This window comes from Dendropsophus ebraccatus, chromosome 2, assembly GCF_027789765.1.
Source record: "Dendropsophus ebraccatus isolate aDenEbr1 chromosome 2, aDenEbr1.pat, whole genome shotgun sequence".
In the NCBI taxonomy this organism is placed as follows: Eukaryota; Metazoa; Chordata; class Amphibia; order Anura; family Hylidae; genus Dendropsophus; species Dendropsophus ebraccatus.
The window spans coordinates 186,958,917-186,981,735 of NC_091455.1; the positions used below are offsets into that span (position 1 = coordinate 186,958,917).

At 42.8% G+C, this 22,819-nt stretch overlaps 1 protein-coding gene across 1 annotated transcript; it reads left to right on the top strand.

Moving 5' to 3' along the window:
* Window positions 1-5,624: 5,624 nt before the first annotated feature.
* On the top strand, window positions 5,625-22,676 carry NOM1 (nucleolar protein with MIF4G domain 1). Its single transcript, XM_069960503.1, has 11 exons — window positions 5,625-6,651; window positions 9,471-9,595; window positions 10,769-10,964; window positions 11,116-11,439; window positions 13,702-13,812; window positions 14,338-14,502; window positions 15,892-16,013; window positions 18,392-18,524; window positions 20,524-20,655; window positions 21,003-21,112; window positions 22,096-22,676. Exons 1-11 carry the CDS (start codon window positions 5,707-5,709, stop codon window positions 22,271-22,273), a joined length of 2,541 nt encoding a protein of 846 aa, XP_069816604.1. The 5' UTR covers window positions 5,625-5,706; the 3' UTR covers window positions 22,274-22,676.
* Window positions 22,677-22,819: the final 143 nt, after the last annotated feature.

A 22,819-nucleotide genomic window follows, 5' to 3' on the forward strand; every position in this document is an offset into this window, starting at 1 on the left:
AACACTTTTGTAATACTGTTTGGTATCAGACTTCGGAGGCAAAGGGCACCCTAGGAGCACTCAGAGTTCCTTAATTATATTAAAGATAGAGATTCTTTATTTTCATTTCTTTCTATCCTGTAGAGCATTCATTTTTGTTCTTTAGATTCTATTGTTCTATATAGCAAAATTGTTTTCAAACTTACTATATTGTATCCTATTTATATCTTCCTTTGATATGTAACTGTATTGTTATAGATAAAATTTGAAAATAATGGGATCATAATAATGGGATCATAAACTCCCGAAACGCGTCATTTGTGTATGTAATTTTTATTAATATTTACAACATAAATGTCAATTGGTTCATCGTCCATCTGGATCTTCCTGAATTCTTTCACTTTCCATCTGACATAAAGGAATACTGTTTCTTCTCTCCTGACCATTTTATGTGATCATAACCTTAGTGTCCCAGTACCCCCTGGCACTTAAAGTAGGAGATCTAGGCCTAGCTGGCCACCAAGGTACACACTGTTGGACTATCATAGAGAAGATGCCAAAGGAGCTGGTAGGTGGCGGAGGAGGAGTTTAGCCTGTGAAGCTGTGATGTGAGGACAGTCTACACCAGGCATGTCAAACTCTAGCCCAATGTTGTCTGTTGGCTGCTTTAAACAACAGTCAATTGGCTGACCATCCAGCCTGCTTGCGCCCGAAACCCCCCTGCCCTCAAACGTCACCTGGTTGCCTTTTTTTTGCCATCCTCCTATGCTATGATTGGGTGGTCCTGATCCCACATCTTCCTTTACTTGTGTAGTTGCTTGAAATTGCTTCCTTGAATGTGTAGTTGCGAAATTGTACTGGCCTACCCCACCATTTTAGGTGTAGTGAGTTACTCTGCGTGCTGTGGGCATCCATGCTGGGTATTTTTAAGGGTACAGGCTACAAACCTGGCTAGCATAACCTGAGTAGCATAAGCTAGTGGCAGAGAAGCTGAACGGAATGATGTATCACTTACATTGATCTGTGCAGCTGATTTGGAAATATCATCCTGAACAACATGGAAAATAACTAGTTATTTCCCTTATGTGCATGTGCTCAGTAGTCCTGGATATTAATGAGCACAAGCTCCCTCTGCCTACCAGATGCTGATTGGTAGTTGTTTATCTATACTGTGTATAGGCAGTCAACTCTCAATCATTAGCAAGAGGACTCAGGGAGTTGTGTGGCACAAAGCCCATTTTCCTGCAGAAGAATGTCTGAACAGAATTATGTAAGTAATACATTGTTCAGCATTTTACTACTAGTTTATGCTGCCCTCATTTAAAGGGGTACTCCGACGGGGGAAAAAAATTCAAATCAACTAGTGTCAGAAAGTTATACAGATTTGTAATTAACTTCTATTTAAACAACTCAAGTCTTCCAGTGTTTATGAGCTGCTAAATGTCCTGCAGGAAGTGGTGTATTCTTTCTAATCTGACTTAGTGCTCTCTGATGCCACCTCTGTCCATGAGAGGAACTGTCCAGATCAGGTTTTCTGTGGGAATTTCCTACTGCTCTGGAAAGTTCCTTAAGAGAAACAGATCGCTGATCTCAGGGAGACCAGCCAAACGACAATACTGCTGGCTGCTAGTGAAAGCGCTCAATGCAGTGAAGTCCTAGGTGCATTGCTACCTGGGAAACATGAACATGCAAAAGAAGAGCCACCCCTTGGCTGGGTCCTTCCCAGAGGGATATCTGGCTAGTCCTGTGTTTCGAGACTCTTTGATGAGGCTCCACGGGCTCTTCTTATGCTGGGCAGTTCCTGTCATGGACAGAGGTGGCATCAGAGAGCACTATGTCAGTTTGGAAAGAATACACCACTTCCTAGGACATACAGCAGCTGATAAGTACTGGAAAACTTGAGATTTTTAAATAGAAGTAAATTAATAATCTATATCATTTAGAGATTAAACAAATCTAAAACGTCTGTGTTCCCCTTTTAGAGGCCTGTGCTCTTAAAGAGAAGTACGGCAAAAAAATGTATTAATGTATTGTATTGCCCCCCCAAAAGTTATACAAATCACCAATATACACTTATTACGGGAAATGCTTATAAAGTGCTTTTTTCCCTGCATTTACTACTGCACCAAGGCTTCACTTCCTGGATAACATGGTGATGTCACTTCCTGGATAACATGGTGATGTCACTTCCTGGATAAAATGGTGATGTCACGACCCAACTCCCAGAGCTGTGCGGGCTGTGGCTGCTGGAGAGGATGATGGCAGAGGGACACTGAGGGACACAGGGCACTAGAGGGACACTGAGCATCCCCCTGCCATCATCCTCTCCAGCAGACACAGCCCGCACAGCTCTGGGAGTCGTGACATCACCATGTTATCCAGGAAGTAACATCACCATGTTATCCAGGAAGTGACATCATCATGTTATCCAGGAAGTGACATCACCATGTTATCCAGGAAGTGACATCACCATGTTATCCAGGAAGTGACATCACCATGTTATTCAGGAAGTGAAGCCTTGATGCAGTAGTATGTGCAGGAAAAAAAGCCCTTTATAAGCATTTCCTGTAATAAGTGCATACTGGTGATTTGTAGAAGTTTGGGGGGGCAATACAATACTTTAATAAAAATTTTCACCGGACTATTCCTTTAAGATGCTTTTTTGGTGTCACAAGGGGGACCTATGCAGTGTTAGGCCAGGGTTTAATTTTACAATTTTACGCCTTTACAACTCATTACTTTTTTTTTTTTTTTTGTAGTTCTAAGCCTCCATGACACCTCCATATAAAGTATACAGGGACGGCATCTCTGCATGTTACATCTACCTCCTGATCACAGAAGTTTGTGAAGGACTTCTCTCCAGAAATGATAGAAATGCCAAAGAACTTAAATCAAGAAAAAAAAAACACAAGGGCGAGATTTATTCTTAAATTATGGATGTTCCGTTCTAATTAAATTTAAATGTATTTTATACCTCTCCGGAGTCTTAATATAATAAGTGATCCTCTCTGGAGCTTAATATCCTTGATCCCTGTCAATAATTATAGTGGGTGACTAATAAAGGCTGATGACCAGCGTTTTTTAATCTATACATTCTTATGCTGTCTCATTAACTATAATGAATGGATTGGCGCCCGCCACGGAATCAGCTGAAAGGCTCAATGTTAATCAAGGACGCGCAAAAGAAGTTTCTGATCTTTTTTGCTACATTGCTATAGCCGTCTCGCTGGCAGATCCACCCCGGACGGCTTATTTATTATTCCATTCAGCTAAACTCCCAACTTCCTCCCTCTCCAGCTCCTCTCCTTATTTATTGCTACTGTGCCTTGTATTTTTCTTGAAGTGTCCTTCATTTACATTGACGTTCCAGACCAATATCAGCTCCAGGATCGGATTGAGAATCTGCCGGTTTGGAGGAATATTGGATGTCTATATGTCAGTATGATTTATTGTAAGGATGTAAGTGTGAGGGATAATATACAGAGGAATTAAGTCATACACATGGGGGAGGTTTATCAAACATGGTGTAAAGTGAAACTGGCTCAGTTGCCCCTAGCAACCAATCAGATTCTACCTTTCATTTTCCAAAGAGTCTGTGAGGAATGAAAGGTGGAATCTGATTGGTTGCTAGGGGCAACTGAACCAGTTTCACTTTACACCATGTTTGATAAATCTCCCCCATGGTATACACTGAGCCACTCAGCACCATAGAAAATAACATTAGGAGAACTGAAATCATGGCAGGTCTTTACTTAGGTATGGGGAACTTTAGGTCCTCCAGCTGTTGCAAAACTACAATTCCCATCATGCTTCGCTTTGGCTGTCCAGGCATGATGGGAATTGTAGTTTTGCAACTGCTGAAGGAAGAAAGGTTCCTCATCCCTGTCTTAGCTCCTCCTTCATTATTCCTTCTGGAAATGTATGAATAAATTGACAGCTGGATGTTAGGCTAGGTTTGCACCCTCCACCACGGTTCAGCTATTCCGCTTTGATAACAGAGAAACGGAACCGAGTGGATCTGTCATACTTCCCATTAATTTCAATGGTTTTAATTGTGCTCCGTTTTCATTAGATCCGTCAGTGTTCTGTTTTTTTTTTTTTTTTGACGGACATAGAATTTTTGTCCGGCAAAACTAAAAAACACGGAACACGAACGGAAAGTGCATTTTTGCTAGTTTTTTTTCTTTCTTTTAATTATAGTCAATGAGAGGGGATCTGTACTGAAGGTATTTCTGTTCACATCCGTTTGCAAGTTATCAGTTTTCATCAGTTATTTTGCGCTGAGCAAGTGAGAAACCAGGAAGAAAAGTAAACTGATATGTAAATGGATGCCGACTAAAAGGGGTTGGCCACTTTATAGTAAAATTGCTCAGTGTATAGTATTAGTCAGTGTACTCACTGTATATACTGACAGCAGCTCCCTGTGTACCTCATAGAGCTAATATCAGACTCCCCTCCTCCAGGCTGAGCTGCCCTGTTCTGTGGTGATTCTGTCCATAAGATGGCCGACATGGAGGAGCATGTCCTGAGTCTTCTATAGGCATATACAGGCTCAGCGGTGAAAGCGGTGGTCACATACTCCTCCATGTCAGCCATCTTATGGACAGATTCACCACAGAGCAGGACAGCATAGACTGGAGGAGGGGAGTCTGATATTAGTTCTATGAAGTACACAGGGAGCTGCTGTCAGTAAGTGCAGTGAGTACAGTTACTAATACTGTAAAATGATGAATTTTACTATAAAGTGGCCTACCCCTTGAAGCAAAAGGATGTACAAAAGTCAGTTTTTTCAAGGGATCCTGTGACCCTATCACCCTGGCCAGAACCCACCCTAATCCACCCTACTGGAGCAGTGATTTCTTTGCTCATTTGCATTTTGAGCACGCAGACAAGTGGGCGGCAGCTTCTCCGCTGTGGGACTGGCAACGGGAACTGGACCGGCAGGAGGGGGGAAGTATATGATTCGTTATCCAGGGGTAGGGTGGGTTCTGCCCCAGGTGCCACGGTGGCAGGTTCCCTTTAAAGCCAAAATACAAATGAACCATTAAAAAAACTAATCATTTTACAATCAGTCTGCTCATCAGTTTATGCTTTTTTGTTCAATTAATATAGACGGATCCGATAGCAAACATGAAAAATATGTGAACCCAGCCTTAGGCTCCTTTCACAGCAGTGTCCAGTGGAGATATACAATACTATGGGAGATTCCCCAGCATACACTGCTGTATAGTTATCCGTAGACTTACATATAAAAAAAAATAAAAATAATATATATATATATATATATATATATATATATATATATATACACACACACACACACATGCGCCAAATTCTATATATTTATTTTTTTACTGGATTCTGCTCTATCGAATAGTGGTGTGAAAAGAACCCTATTATTCCCCTTGTCCAATTACCAAACAATTACCATTATTTTAAAACAACGGCCATTTATTTATTTATTCAAAAATACCATGGGAATAGGAACAATACCAAACATTTTCCCAAGCAAAGTTTCTTTTCCTATTATTGATAGGAAATAGAGCAAATTTCCAGAGCAGTGAGAACTGTCATTCTCCGCTGGAGCACAAGGTGGCGCTGTGTATTATAGAGCCGCCGTAGGCAGTACAGCACGGCTCGCTCGCTCTCTGCCGGAAGCAGCTCGTGTTCCGCAGTATGGCGGCGCCCATGTCCAACGTGGGTGATGTGTATCTGTAAGCAACGGGGATGAAGCGTAAGAACTCCGGCCGTGCCGGGCCCGAGCAGATTAAGAAGCTCCAGCTCTCCGTGCAGCAGTTTGTGGAGAAAGCCGAGGGCAGCGGCTTGGATGCTGAGATTCGTGGTCCTGTAGGATTCCAGGGGACTGGAGGCAGAGCGAAGAGCCGTAAGGAGCTGAGGAAGGAGAAGCGCCTCTCCAAGAAGATCAGAAGGAAAGCTTACTATGAGAGGAAGTTCTCGGGCAAACAAGGACCCCAGGGGGCTAGTGGCAATGATCAGGGGGGATCTAAGGCTAGTCAGCCCCCTGCAAAGAAGCCCCCAGCAGCCCCCAGTCAGGAGAGCAGGAAGGGGGACCAGGTGAAGGAAGCAGCAGCCCCAGCCAAGCAGCCTGACCCCAAGAAGAAGAAGAGGAAGAAGAAGCCCAACAAGGAGGAGGCCAGGAGGAAGGCTCTGCTGGAGGCCAATGAGAGGGAGGAGAAGGAGATCAAGAGGCTGGAGAAGAGCCTGAGGATGAACAAGAGGAGAAGCAAGAGCTCCTTACCTCAGGCCTTCACCCAGGATGGGCTGGATTATATCCTGGGGGTCCTGGAGCCAGGGGCCGCTACATTCGGCCTCTATGATGATGGGGAAGAGGAGATGAACACAGCGGATAAGCTGCACAGACTGTCCGAGCAGCCGGAGGAGGAAGAAGAGTCCGAGAGGGAGGAGGAAGAGTCCGAGAGCGAGGAGGGCAGTGATGGGGAAGGACACAGTGATGGAGGAGAGGACATGGAGGAAGATGATGGAGAAAAAGGTTCCTCTGAGGAAGAAGAGCAGTCTGAGGAGGAGGAGGAGACCATAGAGCAAGAGCTGGAGGAATCAGGAGAAGATGCTGGTCAGGAGGAGGAGGATGATCAGTCAGAAGGGGCTTCTCAGGGCTCAGATGACGAAAACGTGGAGGAGCCACTTAATAAGGTTCAACATTATAGCATATTCTTATGGTGCTTTTACACAGAGAGATTTATCTGACAGATTTTTGAAGCCAAAGCCAGGAACAGGCTATAAACAGGGAGCAGGTCATATAGGAAAGCCTGAAATTTCTCCTCTATTCAAATCCATTCCTGGCTTTGGCTTCCAAAATCTGTCAAATCTCTCTGTGTAAACGCACCATAAGATCTTAAAGGGGATTCCCATTTGAAGGAAAAGTCCCACCAACTATGAAATCTGCAGGTAGAGGGGTGTGGGTGTGAAAATAACTAAAAGTGAACTCCTCACACCCCACAGTGACTAGGACGGGACTTCTCCTTTAAAGTGAATGTACTATCAGGCCCAGGCTGCAGCTGTGAAGGCGGGCCGACCCACCCCCAGTGGGAGGAAATCCCCGTCCCTCTATGATGCGGCTTCATTCATTTTAATGGAGCAGCGTCTTAGATGGGCGGGGGGGTTCTCCCACTGGGGGTGGATTGGCCTGCCTTCAGAGCTGCATAGTGTACACTTTGTAATAGGATATATTAAGAAAGACACAGACCTGTCCTGTAATATACTGCTCTTACATAGGAGAGAGGACCTGTCCTGTAATATACTGCTCTTACATAGGAGAGAGAGGACCTGTCCTGTAATATACTGCTCTTACATAGGAGAGAGGACCTGTCCTGTAATATACTGCTCTTACATAGGAGAACACACCTGTCCTGTAATATACTGCTCTTACATAGGAGAACACACCTGTCCTGTAATATACTGCTCTTACATAGGAGAGAGAGGACCTGTCCTGTAATATACTGCTTTTACATAGGAGAACACACCTGTCCTGTAATATACTGCTCTTACATAGGAGAGAGGACCTGTCCTGTAATATACTGCTCTTACATAGGAGAGAGGACCTGTCCTGTAATATACTGCTCTTACATAGGTGAGAGAGGAACTGTCCTGTAATATACTGCTCTTACATAGGAGAGAGGACCTGTCCTGTAATATACTGCTCTTACATAGGTGAGAGAGGAACTGTCCTTTAATATACTGCTCTTACATAGGAGAACACACCTGCCCTGTAATATACTGCTCTTACATAGGAGAGAGAGGACCTGTCCTGTAATATACTGCTCTTACATAGGAGAACACACCTGTCCTGTAATATACTGCTCTTACATAGGAGAGAGGACCTGTCCTGTAATATACTGCTCTTACGTAGGAGAGAGAGGACCTGTCCTGTAATATACTGCTCTTACATAGGAGGGAGAGGACCTGTCCTGTAATATACTGCTCTTACATAGGAGACAGAGGACCTGTCCTGTAATATACTGCTTTTACATAGGAGGGAGAGGACCTGTCCTGTAATATACTGCTCTTACATAGGAGAGAGGACCTGTCCTGTAATATACTGCTGTTACATAGGAGAGAGAGGACCTGTCCTGTAATATACTGCTCTTACATAGGAGAGAGGACCTGTCCTGTAATATACTGCTCTTACATAGGAGAGAGAGGACCTGTCCTGTAATATACTGCTCTTACATAGGAGAACACACCTGTCCTGTAATATACTGCTCTTACATAGGAGAACACACCTGTCCTGTAATATACTGCTCTTACATAGGAGAACACACCTGTCCTGTAATATACTGCTCTTACATAGGAGAACACACCTGTCCTGTAATATACTGCTCTTACATAGGAGAACACACCTGTCCTGTAATATACTGCTCTTACATAGGAGACCACACCTGTCCTGTAATATACTGCTCTTACATAGGAGAGAGGACCTGTCCTGTAATATACTGCTCTTACATAGGAGAGAGGACCTGTCCTGTAAAATACTGCTCTTACATAGGAGAGCACACCTGTCCTGTAATATACTGCTCTTACATAGGAGAGAGGACCTGTCCTGTAATATAGTGCTCTTACATAGGAGAGCACACCTGTCCTGTAATATAGTGCTCTTACATAGGAGAGCACACCTGTCCTGTAATATACTGCTCTTACATAGGAGAGAACACACCTGTCCTGTAATATACTGCTCTTACATAGGAGAGAGAGGACCTGTCCTGTAATATACTGCTCTTACATAGGAGAGAGGGGACCTGTCCTGTAATATACTGCTCTTACATAGGAGAGAGGACCTGTCCTGTAATATACTGCCCTTACATAGGAGAGAGAGGACCTGTCCTGTAATATACTGCTCTTACATAGGAGAGAGAGGACGTGTCCTGTAATATACTGCTCTTACATAGGAGAGAGGACCTGTCCTGTAATATACTGCTCTTACATAGGAGAACACACCTGTCCTGTAATATACTGCTCTTACATAGGAGAACACACCTGTCCTGTAATATACTGCTCTTACATAGGAGAACACACCTGTCCTGTAATATACTGCTCTTACATAGGAGAACACACCTGTCCTGTAATATACTGCTCTTACATAGGAGAGAGGACCTGTCCTGTAATATACTGCTCTTACATAGGAGAGAGAGGACGTGTCCTGTAATATACCGCTCTTACATAGGGGAACACACCTGTCCTGTAATATACTGCTCTTACATAGGAGAACACACCTGTCCTGTAATATACTGCTCTTACATAGGAGAACACACCTGTCCTGTAATATACTGCTCTTACATAGGAGAACACACCTGTCCTGTAATATACTGCTCTTACATAGGAGAACACACCTGTCCTGTAATATACTGCTCTTACATAGGAGAACACACCTGTCCTGTAATATACTGCTCTTACATTGGAGAGAACACACCTGTCCTGTAATATACTGCTCTTACATAGGAGATTCTTTCTCACAGACTGCTCCGGATCAGGACAACAAGTACGTTCCTCCCCATCTCAGACAGACTTCTGAAGCTGCAGATGCAAAGAGGCGAGAAGAGCTGGAGCGACTGAGGAAGAGTGTGAAGGGACTGATGAACAGGTATCACATGACGCCTCCATCTTAGTCACAGCATGCCATGTCCTGGGTCGCCCGCTGTGTCTTGGCTCCGTGCCTGGAGTGCTTTTTTTTTTATTCCTCATATTTTCTAATTGACAGCATGAAGCTCCATCATCTCTAGATCGCTCTCCGGCCTCAGCTGATTCACGGACTCCCTTGTTTGGAGGCGATGCCGGGGGTCACTCAGTGATGTATGGAGTTTACCCTTTGTTACTACAAGTTGATATCTTTCTGGAGCCGTAGATTTCTCCACTTTTAGTCTCATAGATTATCATTGTGATTAAATATTAATTGGGAGGTGATAGATGAGCGCCATATCCCTCCGCAGAGTGACAGGCTGCAGATTTATAGTACAGAACAAGCCATCGCTGATGGGAACCTTTCCTTATTATTCCTCCCTTTCTACGGATAATACGTGCGCTTTCCGCTCAACCTGGGGTCATAGCTGTCGGCTATGGGTGCATTACCAGCTTTAGTTATATCTGTTTCTGGCAAAGCTGGATGACACCTATTTGAGCCATCCAGCTTTTCCAGCCACTGAATGTAAAAGCTACCCAAGTTAAAGGAGTATTCCAAGAATATGTAACTTGTCCCCTATCCACAGGATTGGGAACAAGTAAGAGATCACCGGGGGGGGGGGGGGGGGGGGGGGGGGGGGGTCTGACCTCTGAACTGCCCCCAATCCCTATACACTTTAGGGAATACCTGCTTTATTCTACACTTTAAGGAATAGATATTGCAGTATATATTTCTCTCTCTCTCTATATATATATATATATGTGTGTGTGTATATATGTATATATATATATATATATATATATATATATATATATATATATATGTTTTATCATTTTCCTTGGAGAGCCATATAGCTGTAATGGTGACCATAATTGTTTACGATTTCATATTTTTTCTTCCTATATTACTTACTTATAGGGTATTCTAGCCATTAACACTCTTTCCCTATTTACAAGATGGGGAATAAGTATTTGATCAGACCCCACAGTCTCGGGAATGGATTGGTTGTGCCCGCTGTCACTTCATGTACTGTCTATGGGAGCTGCTGGAGATACTGACAAATGATCTGCAGGTCTTTGTGGTGTAAAGTCGTATATATCAAAGCAAAATCTAACATTTTATATTATGATGTTATAGACTGAGTGAACCGAACATGGCGTCTATCAGGGGGCAACTTGAAGAACTCTACATGACCAACAGCAGAAAGGACATGAATGACGTGTTATCCGGTGTTCTCCTCAATGCCTGCATCACCCCAGCAAAGATGCCGGACCGGCTTATGATGGAGCACGTACTTCTCATCAGTATATTGCACCATACAGTGGGGATTGAGGTAATAAGTTGTATACGATATATTGTTGGCGTGTTATATATATTTACAAGTAGTCCAGCATCTGCAGAACTGATTCCTGTATAGAAATGTGGATTTTCTCATATTTATTGTGGGTGCAATATTAATCTAGCAACTTTCTTTGTGTTACCAGGTGGGGGCGCACATCCTGGAAACGGTGGTGAAGCAGTTCCATGACCAGTATGAGGACGTCACAGACAGTAAAGAGTGCGATAACCTGATCACCTTCATTGGACACTTGTACAACTTCCATGTCGTAGACTCCCGCCTGGTGTTTGATATTCTGAAGATGCTGGTGTCCATGTTCACGGAGAGGAACATCGAGCTCATCCTGCTGCTACTGAAGAATGTCGGCTTCTCTCTACGGAAAGACGATGCTTTGGCTCTGAAGGAACTGATCTGCGAGGCTCAAAACAAGGCCGGCAGTGTGGATAAGAAGTTCCAGGATCAGTCTCGAGTGAGAACCAAGCCAAAATGTATTTTCTAACTTCTGGACTAGCCTGTCTATGTGCCCCCCTATCTGGGCATGTAGATGCCATTGTGTAGTTGTCCACTCTGAACCATATATCGCTGATAGGCCTCCCATTGTGCCCTGCTTCTGGCAGATCCTGATATAGTACGATGGCAGATCTAGAGGCCATTGTAAGATCCAAACTATGCAATAGTGTAGTTAGTAGTTGTCTCTATTTCGCCCATCATTGTGTGTCTCTGCACAGCTGCTCTACTTGGGCCTTACTACCATGTCATACTGTTAAGTCACGATACTAGCAATAGATACAGCGGCCGGCACTGCCTATCCTGCGGCAACTGGAGGTTAGTGGGAGGAATTGCTTGGCGTGTTGAGAGTGAACTGACTGTTGATGACGGGTGCTCCTATCCCTCTAAACAGTGCCGTAAATACTAACAGTTTAAGAAGAAAAGAAAATAGAGGGGGTACGCACCGTCCGATGCAACCTTCTTTATTTCATAGAACACACAAGCTAAAATGTAGCATGCGAGAGCAGGTGGGGGGACTTCACATGCAGTAAGCAGTTACAGCCGTTTCTCACGCATGCGCGTGCTTCTTCTGAAGAAGCATGCACGAAAAACGGCAGCAACTGCATACTGCGTGTGGCGTCCCCCCACCTGCTCTCGTATGCTACATTTTACTTGTGTGTTCTGTGAAATAAAGACGGTTGCATCGGACGGTGCGTACCCCCTCTATTTTTTTTTCTTCTTGAACTGTTAATACTGTTAAGTCAGTATGCAGTTATGACTAACATGTTTTAACCCTTTCCCGCACGAGGACGTAACTGTACGTCCTCGCGCAGGTGCGGGCGTTCACCTGAACCGCGGCGGTCCCGGGTGCCGCTTGTAGCCCGGGACCGCCGGTATTAGCGGGCACGGTCCGATCGCCGTGCCCGCTAATACAGTAATCAGATGCAGCTGTCAAACATGACAGCTGCATCCGATTACCAGATACAGCATTTCCCTGGTGTCTAGGGGCGGAGATCGCTCCTCCGGGACGTTATCCCGGAGGAGCTATCTCCGTAACTGAAGCCAGCCGGGGACCGCTCCAAGATGGCGCCGTCCCCGGCTCGGCACTCGTTTGTTTTCGGCTGCAGCAGCCGAAAGCAAACGAGTGCCGATCTCATTGATGTTTGCTGTATAAGTATACAGCAAAGATCTCAATGAGAGATCAAAGTGTATATACTAGAAGTCCCCTAGGGGGGCTTCTAGTATATGTGTAAAAAAAAAAAAAAAAAAAAAAAAAAGTATTCTTATAAGTAAAAAGCCCCCTCCCCTAATAAAAGTCTTAATCACCCCCCTTTTCCCTGGTTCTAAATAAAAGTAAATAAATAAACATGTTTGGTATCGACGCGTGCGTAATCGGGCGAACTATTATTTAATCACATTCCTGATCTCGTACGGTAAACGGCGTCAGCACAAAAAAATCCCAATGTGCAAAATTGCGCATTTTTGGTCGCATCAAATCCAGAAAAAATTTAATAAAAAGCTATCAAAAAGTCGTATATGCGCAATTAAGGTACCGATAGAAAGTACATGTCATGGCGCAAAAAATGACACATCATACAGCCCCATAGACCAAAGGATAAAAGCGATATAAGCCTGGGAATAGAGCGATTTTTAAAGAACTTGTTAACAATGGTTTGAATTTTTTACAGGCCATCAGATACAATATAAGTTATACATGTTATATATCGTTTTAATCGTAACGACTTGAGGAACATGCATAACAAGTCAGTTTTACCCTAGGGCGAATGGCGTAAAAACACATTCCCCCCCAAATAAAAGAAATGCGTTTTTTTTTTTTCAATTTCACCACACTTTGAATTTTTTTCTGGTTTCGTAGTATACTTTATGCAAAAATTCAGCCTGTAATTGCAAAGTACAATTAGTGACGCAAAAAGGTGTAAGGTGTAGGTGTAAAAATGCAAGTGCTATGGCCTTTTAAGCACAAGGAGGAAAAAACGAAAACGCAAAAACGAAAATTAGCCTGGTCCCGAAGGGGTTAATACCACACCATGGGGTTATTGAGGCTCGGGTAGGGAACCCTGGCCTAAAGCTTTGGATGTCCAGGCATGATGGGAGTTGTACTTTTGCAACAGCTGGTGTGCCAAGGTTCCCTACACCTGTGTTAAGGGGTGAAAATGATACTAAGATTTTGTCTACCATGCCTTGTGATACAGTGATCATATAAGATTTGTTTCTGCTCTAGGTCCGGTTTATGTTGGAGATTATGTTGGCATTAAAGAACAATGATATGCGTAAGATACCAGGTTACGACCCCGAACCTGTGGAGAAACTACGGAAGCTTCAACGCTCACTGGTAAGTAAGGCTGGGTTCAGACTACTTTTTGCAATCGGTTTTTCTGGTAGGAAAACGGATGCAATTGTGTGCGTCCGTTTTTCCATTGACTTTCATTATAAAAAAAAGGATCAAAACGCATCTTTTTTTTTTAAAATGTACACAAAAATAAGGTCAAGTAGTTTTTTTTTTGTATGTTTAAAAAAAGGATGCGTTTTTTATAATGGAAGTCGATGGAAAAACGGATGCACACAATTTTTTTGCAAACAAAACGGATTACAAAAACATAGTATGAACCCTGCCTAATGGGAAAAAAAGTTATCATTATCTCAATAATTTCCAATATTATTTTCCCAGCTGAACCCCTGAGTAACGTTTCCACTTTTGAGAAACAGCTCATATTATTAATGCCTTAAAGGGTATTCTCATCTGGGCTTGTTATACCACAATCATTCTGCAGTAAATGGAGCTTCATCTACTATGCATTAAAAAAAAAAATTGCAATAGATAAGGGTATAGCTTTATAAATATGGTGTGTTTGTGCAGGTTCACAACAGTGTATCCGGGAGTGACACTCGTCTCCGCGTATCCCTGGAGAATATTCTGGAAGCTGACAAGGTTGGCCGCTGGTGGATTGTCGGGTCATCATGGAGTGGAGCACCAATGATTGGACAGTCCTCATCCAAGGGTTCAGCACCAGCGGTTGGAAAGGTATTAATTCAATGCTATATCCTGCTTATAGTGCAGACAATAATAAGGTCTTCGGATGGCCCCTAATTTTAAAGGGGTTGTCTAGGCTTAGAATAACATGGCTGCTTTTTTCCCAGAAACAGCGCCATATTTGTCATCAGTTTAGGCAGTGGTATTGCACCTAAGTTCTATTGAAGTTAATGGAGATGAATTGTAAGGCTGGGTTCACACTACGTATATTTCAGTCAGTATTGTGGTCCTCATATTTGCAACCAAAACCAGGAGTGGATTAAAAACACAGAAAGGATCTGCTCACACAATGTTGAAATTGAGTGGATGGCAAATATTTGCTGTTATCTTAAAACAACGGCTGTTATATTGAAATAATGGCCGTTATTTACTGTTATATGGCGGCCATCCACTCAATTTCAACATTGTGTGAACAGAGCCTTTCTGTGTTTTTAATCCACTCCTGGTTTTGGTTGCAATATGAGGACCACAATACTGACTGAAATATACGTAGTGTGAACCCAGCCTAATACTGCACACAACCTGAGGAAACGGGTGGTGCTATTTTTCTAAAAAAGTAGCAGTGCTTTTAAAGTAGCCAGCCTTTATTCTTGGATAACCCCTTCAAGCAACACTAAACCTGTGATTTGACATTAAATAACACAAAAGGCACCTCTAAACTAACATGGCATACACTGCTACGTAGTCCTCCAAAACATGGAATGGCTCCGACACAGATAAAAATCTTCTTTATTAATGGATCGAAAAAGTAAAAAACACGTTGTACTTTATGTAAGATGCACAAAATATGCCAACACGTTGTGGACACTTCACTTCTTGTTTGTCCGACCAATATTCTGTGTTCAGTGATCCTCCTTTATTAAAAGGGAAGTTCACCCCCCCCCCCAAAAAAAAAAAAAATATTTCAAATCAACTGGTGCCAGAGATTTGTAATTTTACTTCAATTAAAAAAAACTCAAGTCTTCCACTACTTATCAGCTGATGTATGTCCTGCAGGAAATGGTGTATTTGTTCCAGTCTGGAGAGCAGGAGAGGTTTTCTATGGGGATTTGCTACTGCTCTAGACAGTTCCTGACACGGACAGAGGTGGCAGCAGAGAGCACTGTGTCAGACTGGAAAGAATACACCACTTCCTGCAGGACATACAGCAGCTGATAAGTACTGGAAGAGTGGAGATTTTTTAAATAGAAGTAAATTACAAATCTCTGGCACTTGGTGGGACTAGTTTATTTAAAAGTTGTTTTTTTGTTTTTGAACAATTGCTTTAAATGAACTGTTTTCAAATTAACTTTTCATTCTGTTGGCTGTAATCTGTATGTAGAAAAAACAGCCATCTACTTTTTGCTAAGTTTGTTAACTTGCATTTATCATGTCTTTCAGGTCAGTGCAAAGATCATGGACCTGGCTCGCAAGCAGCGGATGAACACAGACATCAGGAGAAATATCTTCTGTGTTGTCATGACCAGTGAAGATTATTTGGATGCGTTTGAGAAGCTACTAAAGTAAGTAAAGCACTTATGAAAGAGACCACACTGACAGACATGGGTTCTGGTTACCTTAATTTCTTCCCTAGTGCAATGCTGGACAATTTTCCATTCATTTTATTTTAAAGGGAAACAATAATAGAAACATAGAGGATTGTCAGCAGAAAAAGACCACTGGCTCCATCTACTCTGCCCTTTTAGTATTTCCCTTCTTATTATCTTTGGATAGATATGTGTTTATCCCAGCCAGGTTTAAAGTGTCACTGTCGTTTAATTTTATTTATTTATTTTTGCAGAAATCAATAGTACAGACGATTTTTAAGAAACTTTGTAATTTGGTTTATTAGCCGAAAAATGCATTTTTATCATGAAAAATCAGTTTCAAGCTCTCCCCCCTGTCTTCATTGTTCTCTATGAAGAGGGGAGGGATGGAGGGAGATAAGGCACCAAAACAGGACAACAAAGAGTTAATTTACAGCTACATCACCGGGCTATCTCCTCTGAACTCTGCACTGACCTCTCTGACCTCTGAATATCGCTCCCGCTGTGTAAACCTTTGTTCTCTGCTCTCTGCTTCCGACTAATCTCCCTCTATAGAACAGACAGGGCACGACTGATGTAAAAGAGTCGAGATTTCCTGATAATGAGCAGTGAGAGAGGAGGGAGGGGGGGACCTGGGGAAAGTCTTTTTGAATGCAGATAATGGCATATTTGCCTTGTAAACCCAAGTACAAAGTTTCTTAAAATCGCCTTTACTAGTGTGGATTTACCTACCACATCTGCTGGAAGTTTGTTCCAAGCATCTACTACTCTTTCAGTAAGCCCACAACTTCACAATCGCTATAAACCCCTTAAACAGTGCAAATACGTCAGTGCGCACACTTCAAACATAAAACTGTTTCCCCTGCCCGGCATGCCACACACACATACTTTTATAATCTCCCGTGCTGTATGTAAATTCATGCCAACTAGGTATCGGGGCGGTTCGTCTGTCCTAACTAGTCATGGTCTAGGGGATGTACTTGTGCTGTATCACGCCTCTCTGGACGCAGTACCTTGCGCTTATCACAAAGAGGTGGCTGTACGAACCTGCTGCAAGGTCTGTATTCAGGCAGACATGCGCACTAGAGTGGCATTCTATTCCCGCTGTACTGCGCATGTCCGAAATAGCCTCAAACGCTTTCTCCTTTACAGAGCGCCACTGGAAGCATTGTTTTGACTTTGTGGCACAGTTTACCATTATGTATATTCTTAGAGGTGAACAAGTTATATTTCTCCTGTGGAGCAGGGTCCAAATGATACTTCCAGCAGCGCTCTGTAAAGGAGAATGAGTTCAAGGCTATTTTGAATACTGACATTGGATTGGGTATGCATGGTATACCTGTCTGATGAATGTAAGGCATTGCGCTGGTAATCATGCCCAGAGAGGCGTGATTACACCACAAGTACATCCCCTAGACTGTGACTACTTAGGCCGGAGTGAACACCCTGATACCTAGTTGGCACAAATTTACACACAGCATGGAAGAATATAAAAATATGTTCGTGGGGCAGGGGCAGAGGAATTATATGCTTGGGAAGTGTGTGCACTGATGTACAATGCAATTCTTACTGATAGGTTGTATGGGGAAGTGCACTGGCGTCCTATGTTTAACAGAGCATATGAGTTAAGCCTGTATTTTCTCCTTGAGCTTTAAAGCGTTTTTTTTTTTTTGTTTTAATTTTTTATTTGCAGAAATCAATAGTACAGGCGATTTTAAAAAACTTTGTAATTGGGTTTATTTATTAGGCAAGTATGCCATTATCTGCATTCAAAAAGCCTTTTTCCAGGTCCCTCCCCCCCCCCCCCCTCCTCTCTCATTCACTGCTCATTATCAGGAAATCTCGACTTTTACATCAGTCGAGCCCTGTGCAACCTATGGAGAGGGGAAGGGGGAGGAGGGAGATAAGTCGGCAGCAGAGAACAAAGGATTACACAGCAGGACCTGTGTGAAAGCCACTATTCATAGGTCAGAGAGGTCAGTGCTGACTTCAGAGGACAGAGCCTGGTGATGTAGCTGTAAATTAACTTTTTGTTGTCCTGTTTTGGTGCCTCATCTCCCTCCACCCCTCCCCTTTCCATAAGTGAACCATGAAGGCAAGGGGGGAGAGCTTCAAACTGCTTTTTCATGATAAAAATGCATTTTTCGGCTAATAAACCCAATTACAAAGTTTCTTAAAATCGCCTGTACTATTGATTTCTGTTTCCCTGAAAACTATCCCCAGTGTATATGTGCACGATGTAGCTCAAGAATGGACGTCCGTGATGACATTGTAAGCTCTGCACACTACATTGGTGTTGTATAACTATTAGGAAATAAGGGGGGCTCCATTTATTTTTCTTTTCTTTACTTCAGGTTAGGCCTGAAAGATCATCAAGAAAGAGAGATAGTCCATGTTCTCATTGACTGTTGTCTACAGGAGAAAACCTACAACCCTTTCTATGCCTTCCTGTCCAGCAAGTTCTGTGAATACGATAGAAGGTTCCTGGTAATGATCCATTACATTATAACATCTACCATTTTTATTTATCCAATGCGTCTGAAAGGGGAAAAGAAGTTTAGTAGCTTTGCAAAGGGTTTTTGGTTAAACATTTTTTACTGTTTTGTGTCCACAACTTTTTCAAATATACGCATCTTCATAGTAACAGACTAACAACACCAGAGTGTATGTAGTCTAATTATGTAATATAATTATACATCATCTCTTGTAAGAACTAATAATGTATGTTAACAAGAAGTAAGGGACAGTTTGCAGGGAGTAGTCTGCAGGATCAGACTGTTTGCAGTCTGTTACCATAGAGACACAATTGCTGTAAATGAAGCCTTTAAAAAAAATGTAAGATCATGTTGTCTTACTGTGGGCTTAGGCCTCAAAAGGCTTCTGAACTTTACTTGAAGTGTCCTTATTATTTAAATAAACTTTTCACAAGTTTTGGTCGGTAGTAGTTTTGGTTCTGAGACCCCCAGCAAGCTCTAAATATAGGTGGCTGAAGCGCACGGCTGCCCGCTTCACTCCCTCGTCTGCCACTTGATTTAGCGTGTTGTAGGAGACACGCTCCATCATAAATCTATGGTGCCTGTGCCTTGCAGGTCAGATTGAGCGGTGAGCTGGGGAGTGGTGCACACTTCTCCCCTCTGTGATGCAGCTCCATTAGAATCATTGAAGCCATGTCACAGAGGGAGGGAGTGCAGTGCTTCGGCCCAGGCTGGTGCTCAGTAATAGACTGGCGCCGTGTGTGAGAACCAGGCCATGGTTAAAAAAAAAAAAAAAAAGGACCGGCACCAGCTTCCCTGCGCCGGCGCCGTGCTAATAATGTGCAACATTGAAAGGGAATGTACCTCGCTTTAAATACTGCTGGTTGGGAAGCAGACTCTACTTAAGCCCAGCAGATAGCACTGGTTGTGAGCCAGCAATAACAATGCTTCTGGACTATGGAGGTAACCACACTTAGTCAGTGGGTAATACAAATATAAATTTATTATATAGTGAAAAGTTATACCGAAAGTATATGAGAATTGTATTTGCTTTCTGTATCTCTGCTTGCTGTCAATTATTAGAAACCTTTATAGTTTCCTGCGTACGTGATGATCACACAAGTGCAGTATATGTATAGGAGCTCTGCCTAGTAACAAGCCGCATGCTCATTACAAGGACAGATCTTAAGGTCGTATTCCACAGAATGATTATTGGATGATATCGGCCGTTACGGCCGATAATCGTCCCGTGGAATAGAAGGCAACAATCAGCCGACATCGTTCATGTCAGTTGATCGTTGCGTCGTTTGTCTTTCAAGCATGTTGAAAAACAAACGACTGTGATAGCAGCGATCTGCTGCACAGGAGCGGCGGCAGCAGACCGCCACTATTATCTATGGTCTGCCCAGACGGTCTAGCGATCACCCTGCCGCTACGTGTAATAGTGAGCGGTGAATGAGGAGCAAACGAGCGCTGACAGCGTAGAATAGGAGCGGCGGCAGCAGATTGCCACTATCCTATATGGGCTGCCCGCAGCCCCTCCCGCACTCACCTGCTCGCTGCTGTCGCGTGGATTAGCGGGGAACGAGGAGCAAATGAGCGCTAATAGCGCTCGTTTGCTCCTCATAGTCACCCCGTGGAATAGGGGCTTTAATCCCCCTGGAAGTGACCAATAAAGAGTTCCTCTAAATAACAGTGCTTTGAAAAATCGCAAGGAATTGATACAGGACGTATAATTATTCATTAGTCCTTTGTAATGTTGGAATTTCATGCTGCCTGTGGTTTGGGCAGCATAAATCTGCTGACAAACCCCTTTAAGGCTCCCTTTAAATGTTTGTTTTCTTTTGTTCTTTTACTATCTCAATTTTAGCTCCAAATGTGGAATGTTAGATTACACCAGTAACTTATAATACCGCTGGTCATTTAGTAGACGTATTATTCTACTACTATGTGTTATTCCACCTCCCTATGGAGTCAGGTTTGGTATGATATACAATTTCCTTATCTTACAGATGACGTTCCAATTCAGTATGTGGGATAAGTTCCGTGACTTGGGGAGCTTGTCAGCATCCACATTCTCCAACCTCACACTCTTTCTGGGTCAGCTTTTAAAAAGTAAATCCCTACCGCTATCTATTTTTAAGGTAAGTATAGGGGAGGTCAGGAAACAGAGTATGAGTACCATTATCCAAATATCGTCATTCTTGTGGTATGCTGGCTGGTTATACGGTGTTACTCTCACATTACATTGAACTTTTGCATTCAAGAAATCCTGAGTTCTATTTCCACAGTACACTTATGTAGTATTGTATTTGGATAATTTTCTCCTTAAAGAAAACACTGGACTGGCATGTGTTGTGTTATAGGCCAGTAGGTTGTCTTGCTCAAGGATTGATGCCTACTCTATAAAAGGGGGTAAACAGATGGCAATCTAGCTTTTAACCCCAAAGCACTAAAGCTTCTAAAGTCCATTGTATATGTCTCTCTCCAGGTCATAGAATTCAGCGAATTGGATAAGATTAAAGTTTCCTTCCTGCGTCAAGTTCTCTTCAAGCTGCTGATGGACTCTGAACCTGATGATCTCGCCGTTATATTTGGAAAGTAAGTGGCTTCATGGTTTACACCAGAAGAAAACACAAATGGGGAAAAGGTGTTGCACACATCCATGTTCCAGACTGTGAAGAAGAGTTAGGGCCCTACTACACAGGCTGATATCGCCCCGTGTAATGGACCCAGAAAGCAGCCGACAACCAAGTAACTTGTCCGCTGATCCGGGGGTTTTGGCATATTAAAAAGCCTTGTTCCTCGGCAGCATATCTCCCGTGTAATAGGGAATGTGTGGCTGATAAATGTATGACCTGAGCCTATGGTCTTGCAATCACAATCACACTCACAGCAGGCAGTAATCTGCCTCCCTAAAAACAAAACAAAACAAAAAAATTGTTGCTTTCAAATCAACTGGTGCCAGAGATTTGTAATTTAATTCTGTTAAAAAAAAATTTCAAGTCTTCCAATACTTATCAGCTGCTGTTCATCCTGCAGGAAGCCTGACCACAGTGCTCTCTGCTGTCACCTCTGTCCATGACAGGAACTGTCCCAGAGCAGTAGCAAATCCTCATAGGAAACCACTACTGCTCTCCAGACTGGAAAGAATACACCAAATCCTCTACATACAGCAGTTGTACTGGAAGACTTGAGTTTTTTTAATAGGAGTAACTTTTTGGCTACCAGTTCAAAATTTTTGTGAACAACCCCTTTAATATCACTCTTAGTTATCTTTTTTAAAAGGGATTGTCCAAAAATAAGCTGCTCACAAGGTATATGCAATGCTGGGCCCCCTGTGATCAGCTATATGTGGCTGGGAATTTTGCAACAAGTTTTAAATGGTAAGTGAAGCAATACACTGTGCCCATTGCTTGCCCATTGTGCCTGGTATCGCAACTTTGCTTTATTGAAGGCAGTAGACACGAGGTGCAGTGCCAGACACAAGCCATGTCGTGCCTAAACCTATATACCCCTTATCTACTTAGTCCTGTAAATGTCTGTGGAAAGGGTAACATGTTTTTGTCATGTTCTTTCATCAGGATCTCTGACAACCCAAAGCTGGGAATGCTACGAGAGGGCTTGAAACTCTTCATTTCACATTTCCTGCTAAAGAACGTCCGGGCACAGAAGACTGCGGAGGAGGCAGAATTGCTCACCCAGAGAGCAGACCTAGCTGTTAAAGCTCTGCAGGCGAAGGAGAGCAAGCTACGCCTATAGAAGCTAAAGTGCAGTGAGGAAATTGCACAAATATACATCTTCATTGTCACCTTGCAACAATATGTGCCTCAGCTATTTGTATATACTACATTTTTAAAGGTTTTATAAAGCCTAATTCTTATAAACTCTACTTTATAACAAGTTTTGGTAAAACAAAGTTGTTAGGTGCAGTTTGTTATGGGACAAGCATCCAGTTATAAATCATCTGGACTTGTCATGAGCTATTAGCAGGCTGGTAATATTTACTTGCTTAAGTACCCTGATGTGAAATACTTTAAATACTTTTAACGTTTTTTTATTACTCCTCAAGAGACAACTCATACTTTACCATATTATGGTAAGCAGCTGTAGTTTTACAAGTGACCACTAGATGGCGATCTATCAGTAAAGATATTGCTATTGATTGGTTGATGTGATTTCCTTTTCTTTTCAATTCCTTTCATGCCTGGACAGCCAAAGCGTGATTGGAATCACAGTTCTGTATCATCTTGAGGGCCACAGGTTTGACTATAGTGCTTTACACACAGAAACCAATTTATGTATTTA

Excerpts from the sequence above, each read along its gene's own strand:
- NOM1 (XM_069960503.1), top strand. The coding sequence starts at position 5,707 with ATGAAGCGTAAGAACTCCGGCCGTGCCGGGCCCGAGCAGATTAAGAAG. Across the intron at positions 10,965-11,115 it reads ACCATACAGTGGGGATTGAG|GTGGGGGCGCACATCCTGGA; the intron begins GTAATAAGTTGT and ends TTGTGTTACCAG. Across the intron at positions 13,813-14,337 it reads GGAAGCTTCAACGCTCACTG|GTTCACAACAGTGTATCCGG; the intron begins GTAAGTAAGGCT and ends GTGTTTGTGCAG.